The 17,728-nt window shown below is 39.2% G+C and overlaps 1 protein-coding gene across 1 annotated transcript in view; it reads right to left on the bottom strand.

Annotated features, from left to right (window-relative positions):
* The window catches only part of angpt1 (angiopoietin 1), a 56,644-nt gene that overhangs the window by 6,923 nt on the left and 31,993 nt on the right, over positions 1–17,728 (bottom strand). Inside the window, exons 6-7 of the mRNA XM_086281414.1 lie at positions 16,875–16,976; positions 12,382–12,548 (exon numbers count right to left, since the gene is read on the bottom strand). Of these exons, the coding sequence (XP_086137540.1) occupies positions 12,382–12,548; positions 16,875–16,976 (269 nt within the window). The remainder of the gene's footprint in view (positions 1–12,381; positions 12,549–16,874; positions 16,977–17,728) is intronic.

Raw genomic sequence — 17,728 nt, 5'->3', positions numbered from 1 at the left:
GGATAAGTAGAAATAAATGGATGTGCAGATAACACTTACCTGAAAACAACATTTTAGTTGTGGAATTCTTGCACAGAATTTTTAACAATAGCTACATAAAACTAGTAACTGATAATTATCAGTGTGCTTCTGAACCAATTTAGTGATTTACTTTCAGTAGTACGATTCGTAAACATCCATCTACTCATATGATGACTACTTTTTCTAGTTTATTCTGAATTAACTGCAAATGGCACATAAAGAAGGTATGATTCTACCTTTCTTGCTTTATCCCTGTAAACACAGCCATAAATGTTTCTTAATTAGCTTTTTTCTCTCTTAATTACCTAATTAAGTCTAATTTTAGCAAAGTAATAGATGTGCAAGTTTACTAAACTTCTAGTTAAGAGAAAAAAAATCAACAGAGCTTTTTCAAAACAGCCTGAGTTCATTTAGGTGCATCTATTTACTTTTTCACTAACTTTCATCTTCCCTTGCAGTGCATTAAATCCAAAGTGCATTATTTTCACTGGCGTTTAAAGCGTCTGCAATCATAAGCTTACTTAACCTTAAAAGCTTCTGCAGCTCAACATGGCAAAGACCAAGGAACTGATCGTGGACTTCAGGAAGACCAGGAAACATTTGACCCCTGTTTCAATCCAGGGGGTCAGTGTTGACATTGTGGAGGACTATAAATACCTTGGAGTACACATTGACAATAAACTGGACTGGGCTAAAAACACCACAGCACTTTACAGGAAGGGCCAGCGTCGTCTCTATTTTTTGAGGCAACTGAGGTCCTTCAACATCTGCCAGAAAATGCTGAGGATTTTCTATGAGTCTGTTGTGGCCAGTGCGATCCTCTATGCTGTTGCATGCTGGGGGAGCAGGCTGAGGGTCGCAGATGCCAACAGACTTAATAAACGAATCCGTAAGGCCAGTGATGTTGTGGGGATGGAGCTGGACTCCCTCAAGGTGGTGTCGGAGAGGCGGATGCTGTCCAAGATAAAGACAATGTTGGATAACACCTCCCACCCACTCCATGACATGCTGGTCAGTCACAGGAGCACGACACAGGAAATCTTTCCTGCCTGTGGCCATCTCCCTGTACAACGCATCCACTTAACACACTGGTTACTGCTACAACTACACATGTTTCTTTTCCAGCTATTTATTTATGAGTGACTTATGTATGTATATATGTATATATATGTATATATTGTACTATTCTTAGTTAGCGTATTGTCTGTCTTGTCTTAATGTTGGTTTATGTTGGTTTATAATGGAGCACTGTAACAAAAATAATTTCTCCCAGGGATCAATAAAGTATTCTGATTCTGATTTATACTTATCTAAGTGTATTTTAGGGATACTTTCTTGAGGCCTCTAGAGCAGAGCTTGGTAAATATCCTTTTAATTTAAGAGATGCTATTGAAATAGCATGTTGGATCCAGCATGTTTAGGGGACTGATGAGCCATCACTAAGATGAATTCCTTCACACACTCAATGCACAGAGCACAAGCTGAAAACTAATATGAAGGTTGGAAGCAGATTTCTCCTGGGTGTGGCCCACTGTGAATTCAATCCTGGTGTGAGTGATATGTGCTGCATGGGGATATGACAATTCCTGCACCCATTGGACAGAACACGCCTTCTCTTATCCTGCCATATCGCAGATTTACTTTTTTCTCCATGGATACCTTTGTTTTTCTCACGCTCTCAGTTTCACTTTCTCCCAGCAGAAGGAATTGCACATCCAAAGATCAGGATTGCATCACCAAGCCAGTGAGGTCTCCATTATTATTATTGTTGTTATTAAGTACGGTTCACTCCCAAACAAAGTGTGAACTCAAAGTGTGAACTTTGAGTTCACACTTTTGAGTTTTCTGATGAGTTTTCTGATGAGAAAGTAATAAATGCAAAATGCGGTAATTTATGTTTTAAGTAAACTCACCCAAAACCTTTTTGAGGCTTGTAGCTCTGAGGCATCAGGTTGTGCATCTCAAAGAACCAGACTGATAGGCTTCCCAGGAAAGAAAATCACTCAACGTGAAAGACTCCTGTATTTGGACAGCTGTGTAAACGGCCGATTTGTGCACCAGGGTAAAAAGTATGTCTGCTAGTCACAGAGGGGAATTCGCTAAGCCACTAAACCAGAAGGCACAATCCTACGACATAAGGGTGAGTCATGTTTCTAATCAGTGGCAGCAATGACCGCTGGACATGGCAAGTTTTAATAAGGACCAGTTACAATTATGCAAGCGGTAAAGTGTCTAAATGTGCAAGTTCCTGTATGGGTGTCCAAAACTTAATCAGTGACACACTGGAGTATTATCTGGTGTCTAAAAGGCAACAGATGTTTTTGGAGATATTTTCCAGGTCAAAGTAAACTCATCCCAAAGTGCTGCCTCACTTACATGTAGAATGACTTCCATCAGCTAATTCCTGATCCCGACAAATACAGCATTCAATGTCGAGGATGTGGTCTGCTAATGCTCTGATAAAGAACAGACTGTGCTTCACATTTACTCTCTCTGTTTTCTTTAGCTCTTTACGATCTGCGTTTGCCTGATGAATCGCCAAAGCAGATCTTCAAGAAGTCTTTTCGAAATGATGCTTTGACAAACTGCTCGGAGTATTCTGTGGCTGTGCTTACCAGCTATGCTGCACATTTAAAAGACCAAAATCCCCTAATAAGACTGACATCTGCAGTTTTTCCTGTCAGATTCCATTAAGCACGTAAATGGTAAGTGGGATAATCCAAAGAGGGGCCAAGTTATGAATACAAGAGGAACAGATGCCTTTCCCGAAGCCTGTTTAGAATTAGACAAAGAAAAAGACCTTGGCAGATATGGCATCTTCCTGTTAATGAAATGTATCAAAGGACAGACATCTGCTCAGTCAGACTGGAAACTAAAAAGGCAATAGACGCTAATCTGATCTGGCGTTAAAGAAACTTAGTAATGCAATTCGTCAAGGTACATTAGTGAAAAAATAATTTTGGAATTATTTGGTTGTCTTAGTGACAGGAAAGGAGTTACGTGTCATCTCAGGTCTCTAACATCCACTGGAAATGCTGGGTGCTTCTGATGCTCTAAAGTTACAGTGTGTAAAATGCTGCTAGATGTCAATAGATTGCAGATTGCAGTCAACTGAGTTTTGCTTTATTACTCCTCCTAATTGAAGTGCATAATCGTAGCTATGGTAACAACTTTGGCTGCCATTCATCTGTAGTGAGTGTAGGCTGTTAGTTCACTACTTACCTCAGCAATGTGTTGTGTGTCCTGTCTATTTACTCTACAGCGTGTGGCTGTAAAATCTTCTCACTTGTAACCAATGACAGCAACACTGAGGTGAATACTGAGCTGTTGAGGAATCCTGTCAGTAAGCGCTGCTGTTAGCCTCTGTTAGCCTCTGTTAGCCAGCGTAATAAAACTTTCTTTGAAGTGTATCAAACATAGTTCGACTTGGTAACTTGGCAAATAAAGCCTTACATAATGTGAGAATGTAATCAAACTGTTTATCTGGGGGGAAATGTGACTTTTAGGACACTTAAGCGTAATATTAGCTGGCATAATGTTTGCTTTTAACCAGCTGTTGTTGGAGACGGGAGGGTCGCACACAAAATCCTGTGTTATCTGCTGACAATAAGTAATTCAACATCCTGACAATATCAGGAATAAGTAAACATGTTTTGTGCATATTTTCATGTTTTAGAGCCCTGACTTTAGAAGAAGAGGCTGAAGTTGAAAGAGTGGAAGAGGATGACATTTTTTTCCAAATACTGGTCATGTTTCCTATGTGCTCTCACTCCTTTGGTGAAGGAGACCCCTTCTCAGATCATAAATGAACTTTCATATCTTGAGTCTGAAGGTGCCAACATGAAGTTCTGCTAAATAACTGCTCATCGATAACATTAACCAAGCTAAGGCCTAAGCTTAGTTTGAGATGCTGTAAAATGAGGAAAAGCTAGGCCTACTATAAATATGCTCGTAATGTGATTACTCCAGGTCAAATCGACTTTTTTAATCTTAAAAAAGAACAAAGAAAAACTGAAAGAGATGTGAAAACAGAAACTGTAATAAGAGTTTCTGAAAAAGACAGAAATATCCAAGTTCAGTGTCACAAGAAAGTCGTATTATATTAGGAAAGACACATCAAGGAGCAAATAAACCTGAATATGGAAACACAACTTAAGTAAACTGAGTTTTTATAAGTGTTATTTGGCTGAGCTGAACCCTTAAACCCTTAGATACAGATTCGGTTTCAGTCATAATGAGTCGACGCTCTAGAGTATTACAGCTGCAAACTGTGTACGTGGGAAATCATTTGTAGCGCTGTAAGGTGAGCTATCCGATGACACTAATATGTTTATCTGAGACTACTTCCAAGTGAAACTAGGTTACAGTGATTGACATTTTATCAGACTGTAACCTAAAACACAGTCATTAACATTATTAAGAAGAACAATTAAGGCCGTGCACGTTTTAGTTTTTTTTTTTCAAGTTTAGGCTAAAATTTAGCACAAAGGCTGCATTAATTAACACAAACTCAACTTTATATGTGTAGAAATCTGTTTCATTTAAAGTAGTAAAGTGTTCATGAATGACCCCTTAAAGCTGTTTTTTCCCAGACTTAGCGGATTACAGCTGAGTACGTGGGATTCATGTGGGGTCCTAGATCTGCGAACACGTTGCCTCTTTGAACTCTTTTTTTTTTTTAGCTGACATGTTCTATTTCTCAACACTCTGTGTTACTCTGAACTGGGAGAACATTTCTGTCATATTGTAACTTCATAGAAGAATTATTCTGGGAAGGTTTGGGTCAAGTCCTGAAGCAATACTTCTAATGGAATGTATGGCACACTAAAGTTCAGGGTGCTCTTTGAAGAAAATGCCAGAGATAAAGTACGGATGGTGGCTAAGCATGCTTGTTTTTTTCCCATCTACTTATAGGCGACTACCCTGTCAGCTGAAAGTCCTGCATTATCCTCTGCGCCTTAAGCCACTGCAAAGGTTAATCACTCTGACTGAGGGCTAGCTTCCTACCACAGAGCCACAGAGGTATCTGGCTGGCTACTCTCTTGCCAATGGGTGTCATATAGCTCCACTGAGAAAATCATTCAGGCAGGCATTTGTCATAGTGCTTATAATCTGGCAATACACTTTATAATTTACATTGTTGCGTTGAGTAAGACCACTGCCATATCCATCTTATTCATGCCTGTTAAAATATGCAGACCTATTATGCTTACTGTCACACATACTGACCCTGGATTTTCTCCATCTGACCCAGAAAATTCTTAGCATTGATGGACGAAAGTACAATCAGTTTTATGTTGCATATCTGAAAGCTGTGAACCCTCGAGAATCAGAATCTATCTAACTTGAAATTTGCAGGGACGGGATTCAATTAGCTCCAATTTAAGGTATCCCTGATAATCTCAGAGTGAGTCTTGGATAAAGAAGAAGGTAATCATATTTTGCAACTCAAATCTCTGCCAATTTCTTTTGTAAATCTCCAAATGAAAAACATCTAAACGAGATCTGATTCTACAGGGACCTTAGTCATTACCATATGGAGAAATCACTGAATTTTAGGAACTTGGCTTTCTCAATGGGGAATCTGAATAAAGATGTAATGGCTCGTTAAAAAATAAACATACTGCATAAGTCTTCTAGCTGGGAGATTTTGAACACGCATACTAAAGATTTTTTCATGTAAACTTTAATTTCTGTATGTGCATATACTGAACTGATGTAAATCTTTCTATCTCAGACAATTTTGGAAACGATTGCTTTACATATCTGGATCTTCAGATGTGCATTATTATTTTAGGATGCATTAAATTCAGTGACCCACATTGCTTTCCCTGTGCTTAATGAAATAATTACATGAAACTAAAGATTACAGAGGCTCACTCAGGCTATGAAAAAAGTACTAAAGTACTGCACAAACATTTTGAACCACGTCTCATTGCTTTTTATCTTCTAGCAAAATGGGAAATTGGTGTCGTTACTGAAACATATCCAAACCTCAATATAAATATAATCTAAGTAGAAGAAAGAATCAAAGTTTGTATAATTCTCAAAAAGGTTGAAAGTCAGTTAATGTCTTACACAGCCTGAACTCTCTTATGTAAGCTTTATTAAAATTTCTTCAAGTAGTCTTCGGGAATAGCTCTCCAGGTTTCTTGAAGGACATTCAAAGCTCTTTTTTGGATGTTGGCTGCCTTCACTCTTTCAACATCCCACACTGCTACATTAATGTTAGGCCCAGGCTTTGGGGAGGCCAGTGCAGGAATGATGGCGTTCCTTCATATGTTTTTCTATCAAGGTATGCTTTTATACTGGCAGTGTTTTTGGGACCAGGGTAAAAATAAAGCTGTTGCCAATCAGACGCTTCCCAGATATTATTGAATTCTGGATCAAAATCTGATGGTACTTCTTTGCATTCATAATTCCATCAGTTTTGGCAAGATTCCCAACAGCACAGATGCAAATGCAACCCCAAACCATGACAGAGCTGCCACCATGTTTTACAGAAGACCTCACTGGTGTATTCTCCTGACTTCCTCTGTACTTACTGACAATGATTTGAGCCAAAGGTTTCAAAATATCATCACTCCATAAGAAATGTTGCCACTGATTTTCAGTGTAGTTTTTTTTTTAAATTTGGCATACATCAGGCTTTTCTCTTTATTTCCTCTTGCCTTAAGAATGGCTGTTTAAAAGCTCTCATTTAAGGAAATCTCCTGGGACAACTATGATCTTTATTTAGTTCAGTGAAACTATAATCCTCCAAGAATCAGACTGACAAAAAAAACCATATACTTATACCCATTGTGAAAATATGATTGTGGGCTATTCTTGTGAGTGTCCAGTGCAGTTTACTTTCTGTGTATATCCTGTATTTGTCAGTTTTCTGTGTTATTCCTTTGTTCCTGCTAATTGTGTTCACAGCTCTCCTGCAACTTTTTCTACCTTCTTATTTATTCTTTTGCTGGCTAGGATTCATGATAATAATGGTGATTTATTAATTTACAAAGAAAACCTTTTATAAAAGCATCATAAAACAACAGCAAATGTCATTCTGTAGATCCCCCCTCCCCCTTTAAATCTTTGTTGTTTTTGTTTATTCCATTTACGTTTCACAGTTAGTCATTTTTAATTCTTTTTTGCATTACTTTGCTATTTAACTTTCATTTTCATACTGAACAACCATGTTTTCTGGTCTCTTCTATTAATATTGACAATGCAGAGCCATTCTATGAAACAACAAAACTTTGACAAATGACAGTAATTAACTGATTGTGTTCATCTGACGGCTATAGTTAGAACAATATTTGGAGGTCATGAAATGATTTGACCATTTTCTTTTCTGCAACCCATGCTGTGGCACACCAAGCAGATTAGATATGATGATAGGGAACTTTTTTCAGCTGTTTATAAGGAAAGTAACCTCTGCAATTATGGTGGCTTGAGTCACAATGAAGCAAAAAACCAAAATAGACCTATAGAGTTTTCCACTGAACCACAATTCAAGCTTATACGATTGTGAAATGAGCTCACTTTACAATCATGTAACTTTGTGGTTCAGAAGCAAACTCCATAGGTCCAGTGAAATGAAATACCTGTCAAAGTGTTAAGATGTGCACATTCATGATTAAGACAACCTTGCTGATGTCGGCGTTCTCCCTGCAGATACTGTGTAGATTTCTGTCTTTTTTCATGAGCTGTTTCTGCATTGATGCAGTTCTCCTGCTCTCACCATATTATCGCTTGTGATTTATGGGAGAAACAACGTTTTGAGGGCATGACTGCTTAATATGGCCTTCAGTGCACTCAAGAATACATGCAAACAGTGCACTCATCTACAATCTTATTAGGTACACCTTGCTAGTACTGGATTGGACCTCCTTTCTTCCTCAGAAGTGCTTCAATTCTTCATTGCGTAGCTTCAACAAGGTGCTGGGAACACTCAGTGATTTCCACATGATAGCATCACACAGTTGCTGCAGATTTCTCAGCTAAGCATCTATAATATGAATCGTCTGTTCCAACACATTCCAGTTTGCACTACTGGACTGAAACCTAATGAACTAAGTACATTTATTGTCAAGTTCAAGAAACCAGTTTGAGATAATCAACTTTGTGACATGGGATGATATTCTTCTGGAAGCAGTACACTGTAGCCATAAAAGGATGAACATGGTCAGCAACAAGACTTAGATAGGCTATGGTGTTTAAACAATGTACACCATCAGCCTGAACCGCTGGTACAAGGCAGAGTGGATCGATGCTTTCAGGTTGTTTAACCAGTCAATCTGAACATCTGAAACCTTAGACCAATTTTGGTCTAAGGTGAACTGTAGCCTCAGTTTACTGTTCTTAGCAGACAGAATTGGCATCCGGTGTGATGTTCTGCTGCTGTAGCCCATCTGCTTCAAGGCTCAATGTGTTGTGGTTCCAGGGATGTCTTTTTGCATACTTTGGCTGTAACTAATGGCTTGTTGAGTTTCTGCTGCCTTCCTACCAGCTTGATGCAGTCTGGCCATTCTCCTCTGACCTCTGACATCAACATGGAATATTTTGTCATTTTCAAACCATTCTCTGTAAACCCTAGAGATGGTTGTGTGGGAAAATTCCAGTAGATGAGTAAGGATGAGTGAATAAACCAGCCTGTCTGGCACCAATAACCATACCACGTTCAAAGTCATTTTAATCACCTTTCTTCTCTGTTGTGATACTCGGTTTGAACTTCAGTAGGTTGTCTTGACTATGCCCGCATGCATAAATATTTTGAGCAGCTGTCATGTGATTGGCTGATTTGAAAAAAAAAAACCCCCAAACAAATCAGGTCAGTTTAAAGGTAAATACTTTGAGTCTGTGTTTTAACGTCCAGTACCAGCATTTGACATTTGACAAATCAATTACCCAAATTATCTGAATCATCTGACTATTACTAATGCGCTGTTTTAACAGTTTTATTGTAGTGGGCAAACCCCACAAGAATCCGATGACCGAGGAAAGATAAATAGCAGGTCCAAATTTTTACAGCACTTGTAATAAATGTGACATTTATGCTGTGTACATGATTTCATCTGCAAAGGATTAGGACCCAATATTTCACAAAGAAATAATTGCACACCTCCCTCCCTCTCAACAAGTTGAGTGGTTTGTGCTTCACAGTATACGTAGATGAAACAAGACGCTGGCAGCAGGACAAGCATTTCCTGGCGAGCAATTCTCAGTATTGTTTATGATAAATGGTGAGTCGTGCGCAATGGTGGACCTAGATTATAATTCTGCCTTCTTTCCAAGTGGTGCTTGTGTTCACAGCCTTGCTTTCTTTAGTGCTTAGAGAGTGCATGCTCGTGAAAGAAAGAAAGCAAGAAACACGCTGACTGACTGTACAGTATAAGGTCTTTATAAATGTTTGTCTGACTAGTGCTGGCGCAGTCAGTATTCCAGTAAATTGCCTCAGATGAAAGAAAATATTTTAAAACCAGCTAGAACACAGGCCCTATCACTTGCTATCGCTTTTAAAGTTTTAAAGCAACATAAATGCAGTCTGGCGAACTTTCTGGCAAACTTGCAGATTCTTTTACATTTAAGAGGAAGTAGGTGCCAAAGCAGAAGAAAAAAAGCCCAAAACAGAATGTGGCAATACCGGTTTGTTTGGGACTGGCCATCTGGTTTGTTTTGGCCCATGTTTCAGAGCAGCAATGAGTGATTATCATACCACAACTATTTTTCGAGAACATATCTATTTATAGAGATCTGCATGTCTCCTTAGCAGTATGAAACTGAGTTGAAAACAGCCTGGATTGGCTGGGGATGCCCTTTGCCTGCTGCTGTGTGACAAAAACAACAGTTTTTACATAAAAATGTAAGAAATCACTGTTAAATCATGTGTGAAAAAAAGCAAACGGAATTAGGGTGTTAAAAAATAAATGCATTTGTTTCTGTAAAAATGAGTGTGAATGAAATGCATGTAAATGTGTAGGATGGTGTTTAGCTTTTGAACACTTTCATAAAGTTCTTACTTTTACAATAAAGTACATATTGATCAATACGTTTGGCCTGCACTTCACATATCTGTGAACCACAGCCAAGAAATAAAGACCGAAAGCAACAAGGGATGGAGTTTCATTCGGCCCTCACATTTTGAGTGCTCAAAACTTCAACTCATAACAAAAAAAAGACAACTTGATCTCTTCCGCCTAAATGAAATCCATTCTCCAGACCCTTAGAGAAAACACACAGCCCACTCCAGGTACAAGCTTCTCAACACAGAAAATTTGTAAAGTGAAACCCCTGTCGTCGCAGGACTATTCTGAAAATTAGATATGGCAAAAGGCCTACCGGCCTTGCTGCTGCAGGGAAACGCTTGAAGCTTGTATTCTTTGATGGAGCTCTGGACCGATTGTGGTAAAGGCTTTCAACCACAGAATCTTGTTCCTTAGTTCATCATTCAAAGATGAACAAAAGTCACTTTGAAACTAAAAGGACTTCTTATCACAGAGAACCAGCCATCCAGTGAATTGGAGATGTCAGACCTTCGCCTATGAAGCCAGCAATTGCTTGGAGCTCTGGAATTTGCATCAGTTTTCCACATCTAAGTGGGCCAAGCATCTGCCATAGTTTGAAGCCTGTTATCATTAACCCCCTCAAAAGAAAACAGAAACCTTTGCCCTGCAACACGCAAGGACAAAGCATCCATCAAATCAAAGTACAGTTTGCAATGAAGAGACGATGACAAGCAATACATTTGGGCTGGAAGGAATTTGCTAAGAGACAAACCTGACCACAGACTTATATAACAGGAAAGACATGATTGAGGTGTCTGGAAAGCTCGGTTACAATTCATGGTTATAATCTTAACACTTTTGAACATTTTTTCTTACCGCTAAAGTATTATTTTCCGGTCTACTTTTTTTTTCCTTGCTTCGTTTCAGATATATGCTATAGATACAGTCTTAGAATGTCCAGACGTGCAATGATGTAGGCACGAAAAGGTGAAGAGAACACCAAATCTTTGTCCACACCCTGAGAAGTCCGTGGCTCAGGAGGCAGGTTGATCCCAGACTTCTTCAGCCTGCAAGTCTAAGTACCCTTGGGCAAAATCCCGAACGCACATTAAACACCCCATTGTGTTGTGTGATAGTTGAGTTCTGAAAGCACTTTACTGTTTACACAACAGCCGTTTCAATCATTCATTTCACGGCTGTCTGATGGAACAAATATACTTCGCTCTTAATCAATTCTGTCCACACAGGCTGTGTAATAGCTTTCATTTGAAACACTCTGTGTATGTAACCGTGACTCAAAACATATTTTTATGCTTTAAGACTGTTTGCTTCCATATTACGTGAATAATTTTGATTGTTTGTTGGGCTTTGAACACTGCCAAAACTTGACTGACACTCTGCTGTGTTTGGACTGAACTGTGTCAACATTGTGCAAAAGCCTAGAACTATGGCAGGCTTTGAAGCTGTAATGAGACACAGCAGTGCATTGGGCAAAGCGCTAGTGGCATCATGCTAACACGTGAACAGTGACAAAGCTAACAGGCTAATCTTCACCATGCTGGCATACTAATATTTGCTAATTGCTACTAAACACGAAGTACGAGTGTTTGGAATAGCATTGGTTCTGGTGGTATTTGTTCTAAGCTAAAGAGTTGGCCTGAAAGTGTTGCCACACTGAAGGTGAAGTGTGTGTGAAGAGAGATTTTAATGTTAAACTGCCTTTTAGCTGACAGTCACGCTAATAAGGCCGGGCCGCTAATCATGCGCAGTTCTAACATCACTCGGGCTTCATTCATTAGCTTTGTGTTAGCATTCTCCCTTTAAATAAGCTACATTTGATGTCAAGGCAACAAGACATCAAGACAAGATGTTTCTTTTTGTCTTGATGTCTATAAACACTTTAGTGATCAGTTTATGCCTTTGATCACTCGTTTTGTGTCATATTCAGTAAAACATGAAGTCTATTTTGCAAATTGTAGTCATACCATGCGATTCAAAGTCAAACAACCCTCCTTGTCTCATGCGTTTGTTTGCAACCAAGATGGCAATTGCAGAAACTTTCCACTTGAGTCTTCAATATGGGACTTCAGAAACCAGTAGGTAACCTCACAGAAGCTTCGACCATCTTTTAAAGAGCTTATGGTGCAGATGTTAGCACAGACTGAGTGTTGTGTTGCAGTATAATACAGTTGTTTCTGTTTTGGATGCAATTTGCACTTTACCATCATGCTATGTCCTTTTGTGCAATAAAATATGACTACAATAATGTGTTACTTTGTAGCTGGCTACATCCAACACTGGTAACATGGCAATAATAAGCAAATACTGGCCTGAAAACACAACAATCCCCCACTTTGTCTGCTATTACCTGTAGTTTTGCTTCTCACTGCCTATTTGGAAGCGATCGTACAGTGAAAAGGCTTGGAGCCCGTCCCAGTCGGTCAGCTCTACACGGAGGGCATACTGCCTCTGGTTTGTCAGCTGGTAAACATACTCATTTCCCAACCAATGCTCTGCAGACAGGGTCCCAAAACCCTGCAATGGAAAAGAAAAATTCAATAATCAGCATGTAAATACCACTGACAATACTTTTTGTAGAGCATAAACTTGAGATTATTCATTGCTCATCTCATCACTTTTCCCTTGGATGATAACATCTTCACACTAGAGGATTATGGCATGAATGGGAAGGAATTTTCTAATTTACTTTTTCCTTTTTATCAATCAGCAATTAGATCAGAACAAACCGTCTCTGATAATAAATGCTGTGGTTGTTTATCCACCAGCAGAAATGTTCTTGTACTGCGGTAGCGTCCTACCCCAAATAGATAAGACTTCCATTACATATTAGACATATTTACATGTTTCTTGAGCATGCTTTTGGCCCAGTCTTTAACTTGGATGGACTTACCTATCTATAAAATTACAAAAATCGATACCAGCTGAATTAGAAGCACACCTTTTTTCCATTTCTGTTTTCCACTAAAGTCACACATGTTTAAGTCATTATTACTTAAAGAATTCGTTCCCAAAACATACACCGCATGCATGGACACTCCTTCAAACAAACTCCAAAGTTTGTATTTGATCACAGTGGCTCCCGGTCACAGGCAAAGTGCTTCTGACAGCAGTGAGAGCAGTGGGTTACAGAGGGGGGAATATCACTAAGCAAGATGACATTACAGGTCTGACAGGACAGTCAAGGCTGCTCCGTTAAAGATTGTAAAACAGAGGGGCTGAAATTGTCAAAGCGGTAAAGTCAGAAAGAAGTTGTGTTTGTGCTCTGAGTGTGTAGTGACAAAGAATAGCAACGAGGGAACACAAATACGGGGCATTCCTATGGCCTTAGCCATGTCCTGCTGAGTGGGTGGAAGAGAAAAAGGCTGGGGCCCATTACCACTTTCTCTCTTTTTCTCTCTGTCGCTACAATTGATCTTGCTCCTGATGAGATGTTCCCATCTAAAAGGCTTTAAGTTTGATCCAATGCCTCCTACTGTGACCACAGTTTATCTCAAAAATTCTTGCTTGGAAGAGGCTGCATGTGGGGATCTTTTGACAGTTTTCCCTCATATAATTCTGAAGCTCTGTGATTCTTCACACGCAAACCTGATCTACATCACTCAGCCCACAAAAAGATGAGGAGATGGTTAGTCATATTGTTGGACTGAGCGCTCGGTTTGCATGTCAGTTACACTTTCAAAATGTCCTGATAAAAAGGAAATGTGTATGTTGAGCACTCATATCTCATATGTAGATCTCATATCTCTTACTGACTTACTTGTTCCCAACCTTTGTTTTTTTTTTTGGTTGTCAGGGGAGCTTTAGTCATTTATTAGCACCACCCATCCTATCACTTATACACCACACAGCCAAAAAAAAAATAAAAAAAAATCACACACTAATATTTTATTGGACCGCCTTTAGCTTTGATGACGGCACCATGGCGATCCTTCAATAAACTTATACAAATTCTTTTTTTTGCCCAGATCTTGTCCCGATGATGGGAGGGTTGAACATCCAAATGAAGTCTTCTCCAGCACATCCCAAAGCTTCTCAGTGGGGTTAAAATCTGGACTGTGGAGGCCAATCCATGTGTGAAAATGATGTCTCATGCTCCTTGAGCCATACTTTCACCGTTTGATCCTGATGAAGCGTGGCGTTGTCATGTCGGAATAAGCCGGTGCCATCAACGAAAGAAAAAAAAATCAGCTGATGGGAAAACCTGGTCATTCAATATATTCAAGTAGACAGCTGACTGTATTATCTGGGAACATAACATTGATGAACCTAGACCCGGCCAAATAAAGAAACCGCAGATCACAACACTGCCTCTGCAGGCTCGTTTGTAGGCACCAACATTTATCTGCTGCTCTTCTTAACATGTTCCAGCCATCACTTTGGAATGAGTAAATCTAGACTCTCCGAAAGTTGATTCTATTCATCTGGACTCAGCGTTTTCTGTGGAAGACACGTTTCATCACTCCTCCAAGTGACTTCTTCAGTCTCAGCTGACTGCAGGTTTCCCTAATCTTATAAACCGTACATTTGTATAAGATTATAAGATTATAACTTTGGGGAAACCTGCAGTCATCTAAGACTGAAGAACTTACCTGGATGATTGAGCATGCATCAAGATGTAAATCTAGACTCAGACCATATGATCTTTTTCCATTGCTCCAGAGTCAAATCTTTATGCCTTGTAGCAACTTAAAGCCTTTTTTTATTAGCCTCACAGATAAGTGATATTCCTAAGGTTACATAGTTTTTTTGTTCCAATTCCTTGACTTCTCTTCACATCGCCTGTGTGGAAATGCTCCCAGTTTCACTGCTAAACATACTGTTGATTATTTTACTATTTGATTTCACCACTCCAATCATACAAGACTTTTTTTCCAACTACATTTCTTTCTCATTCCAGATTTGAATAACATGTTGGGCAGTTCCAAACCCGATTCGCTTCAATAATCTCCTCAGTTGTTTTCGTTGATTGAAGCAGGCCAATAACTTGATCCTTCTGAAATGGCCTTTCGCATCAGTTAGGATTAAATAATCTGTTGCCAGCCAAAACAATTAATATCTGAAGTTATTGTGCAATAGGAAGGCTCTTAACTATTTGCTTAGTTAAATCCAGGGTTTTTTAAAGTCATGTAGTGTATGCACATTGATGGGTATTTTTAAAGGTTTTTTTTGTTTCAAATGTTTATCTACAGCTTTTAGCTATATATATATATATATATATATATATATATATATATATATATGTATTTTTTTTTTTCTTAAACTACTTAAGCTCAATAATTCAACTGTTTTTGCATTAGCTGAAGGTCCAAGGAGCCAGTTTTCAAGTACTATCTAGTACTACAACAAACACATTTTAAATGCTTGCTTTCTTGCTGACATTGATCCCCCTTAAACACATGGCATGATATTAATACATTAGAAGTGACTCAGACTGATGGGCAGCTGAGCAGTTACTGTAAATAAAGGTGTTACCTGATAATGCACTTACATGCATGATCTTCAGATCATATTTTAATGCACACGCCACATTCCTCTGTGGTCTCACAAAGAAACTGAGTCTGAGGTTTTGCTGAAATATTAACAGATCTTCTAAATACAATAAATGTGTAAGTACAAGACTTGGGAGACCAAGAATGTGAAAATTGATAACACAATAAAACACTTGTTGATGACTTCTAAACTTTTCAAGGAGACTCTAAGCTGTTAATTAGCCGCGTAAATGTCAGCCAAGTCCTGCGAATGCACTCCGTGCACTCCCTCTGTGCACCTGTTCAAGGCAGGAAGGTTTCCACTGGGGTTTTTTTTTCTTTTCTTTTTTATCATTTTATATCTTTCTGTTACCGTTTACGCTGCTGACCTTTCACCTTTTTATTTTACCTCAAAAGAGTGAGATTGAGGTCGCTTTGAATGAGAGATTTCTGCCTTATTCCAATATTGCTTTTGTTGATTTTTGTTCAGGCTCTTTCAATAAAAACGCCAACATGAAGATTTCTCATTGAAAAACTGCTGTGGGTTTATATCTGGTCCAGTGTGCAAATTCTCTGCTTTGTAATTCCCCAAATGGCTTTATCTTTTCCCACTTACTGATAAATTGTACAACAAGAGCAGCTGAGAGATGAGGTAAAAACTCAAGTAGAAACAGATTATACGGGGAAAGAGGAAACATTAACTGAAAGCAAGTGCAAGGTATACACAGGCAGCTACTATAGCAAACACTAGCAATTCAACAGGCAGAAAAAATAAATCCAAGTTACCATCTAAACACAGCCTAGGTAGGAAATGTTAACACCCTCAATGCAAATATGCACAGCTTTATCCTTGATGACAAACACCTGGCCCAGCTCGACTGAGACTAAACAAATGCTTTGTTTTCAGATTTAGGTAGTAATTTCCTGTTGGAGAAGAGGAAGAATAACAGCAGTGAAGCCTCGGCTAAGGAGCAGTGCAAGTCTCAGACACCCTAGACAATTTTGCTAATACAAAAACGACAGGGGAGATATTGCCGAAGAGGAATGACATCTGGCCGAAGCGTTCCAAATGGTCTTGGATCAGTGCATCCCGACTCTCATGTTTTCATCATGTTCAGTAAAGGCCAAAGTGTGCACGATATTTTTCATCATCACACAGTGGAAGCGTATTTCTTTGAAACAGGAGGTCTCGCTCATCGTACGGTTTCGTAATTTATGCTTAATGGATACAGATGAGCGCGCTCACTCAGTTTCTGGGTGTGTATTCACTTACTGTCTCGTGTTTAAAGAACAAACATTATCCTCTCGTTTTTAATGGATATGAATGAGTGCATGGATGGAGAAGTGCGTGCACGTATTTGTCTTGTCTCACCATCTTGTACTCCTTCCATGTTCTCTGGAAGTCCACGCTGCCATCTTCTCTGCGCTGGATGACTGTCCATCCGCCACCGGCTGTTTCCATTCTGCAGTAGACCTATGCAATGTTAAAAGGACAGAAAGGGAGGGTTGGAAAGTACTGTGTATGAAGGTGATAGAACACTGATAACACCCATAGGTCTTTGCATAGCCTGAAGATGTAACGTAACTACCAAACTAATGAATTCAACATTCAACATTTCAACTCTCAGCGGCATTTACAAACAGAGCAGGGTCACTTGGACAATTATTTGGTTCTAGACACTCCTTTCTCTTGCTTTCTCGATGAATCATCTTTGGGAATGCAATGTATCTAGGTCCTCTTCAAACTCAATCAGCGTCTCCTTATCCCTCAACAGCTCCCTCGAGATGTTCCTCATCAGTGGTCCTTGTTTCTGCAAAATCAAAGCGGAGGTCCAGGATGGACACATACCAGCAGACACCTGGGTGTAATGTGGCCCTTAACCCTTAACCTCAGTGTGTGTAAGCTGATAATGCAGTACTGGCACTCTATCTGCAGTGTTACTCTTTGTTTTGAGGCGGATACCCCGGGGTTTAGCGGAGAAGGTCTCTCACCTCAGCCAGACCACACAGCTGAACACACATGAACAAAGCCTGGGTATAATTAAAGCGGTAGCCCAGACAGAACCCTTCTTTTTAAGACTAGCTCTTCATGCATGCCAAACACACACACACATGCTATGACCATCCACTTTACAACCATCGCTAAAAGTATAGAATAGTATAAAATAATGTTTTTTTTAAATTAACTTAAATTTTTTCGATCTTTTATGCATAGCAAGTAACACA

The sequence above is a fragment of the Aulonocara sp. 'chitande type north' Nkhata Bay genome, linkage group LG22, assembly GCF_057382095.1.
Source record: "Aulonocara sp. 'chitande type north' Nkhata Bay isolate Kocher_YH1m ecotype deep benthic linkage group LG22, A_spYH_male_GT1.1, whole genome shotgun sequence".
In the NCBI taxonomy this organism is placed as follows: Eukaryota; Metazoa; Chordata; class Actinopteri; order Cichliformes; family Cichlidae; genus Aulonocara; species Aulonocara sp. 'chitande type north' Nkhata Bay.
Note: the sequence above shows the minus strand (reverse complement) of the source record. Positions and strands in the feature narration are given on the sequence as shown.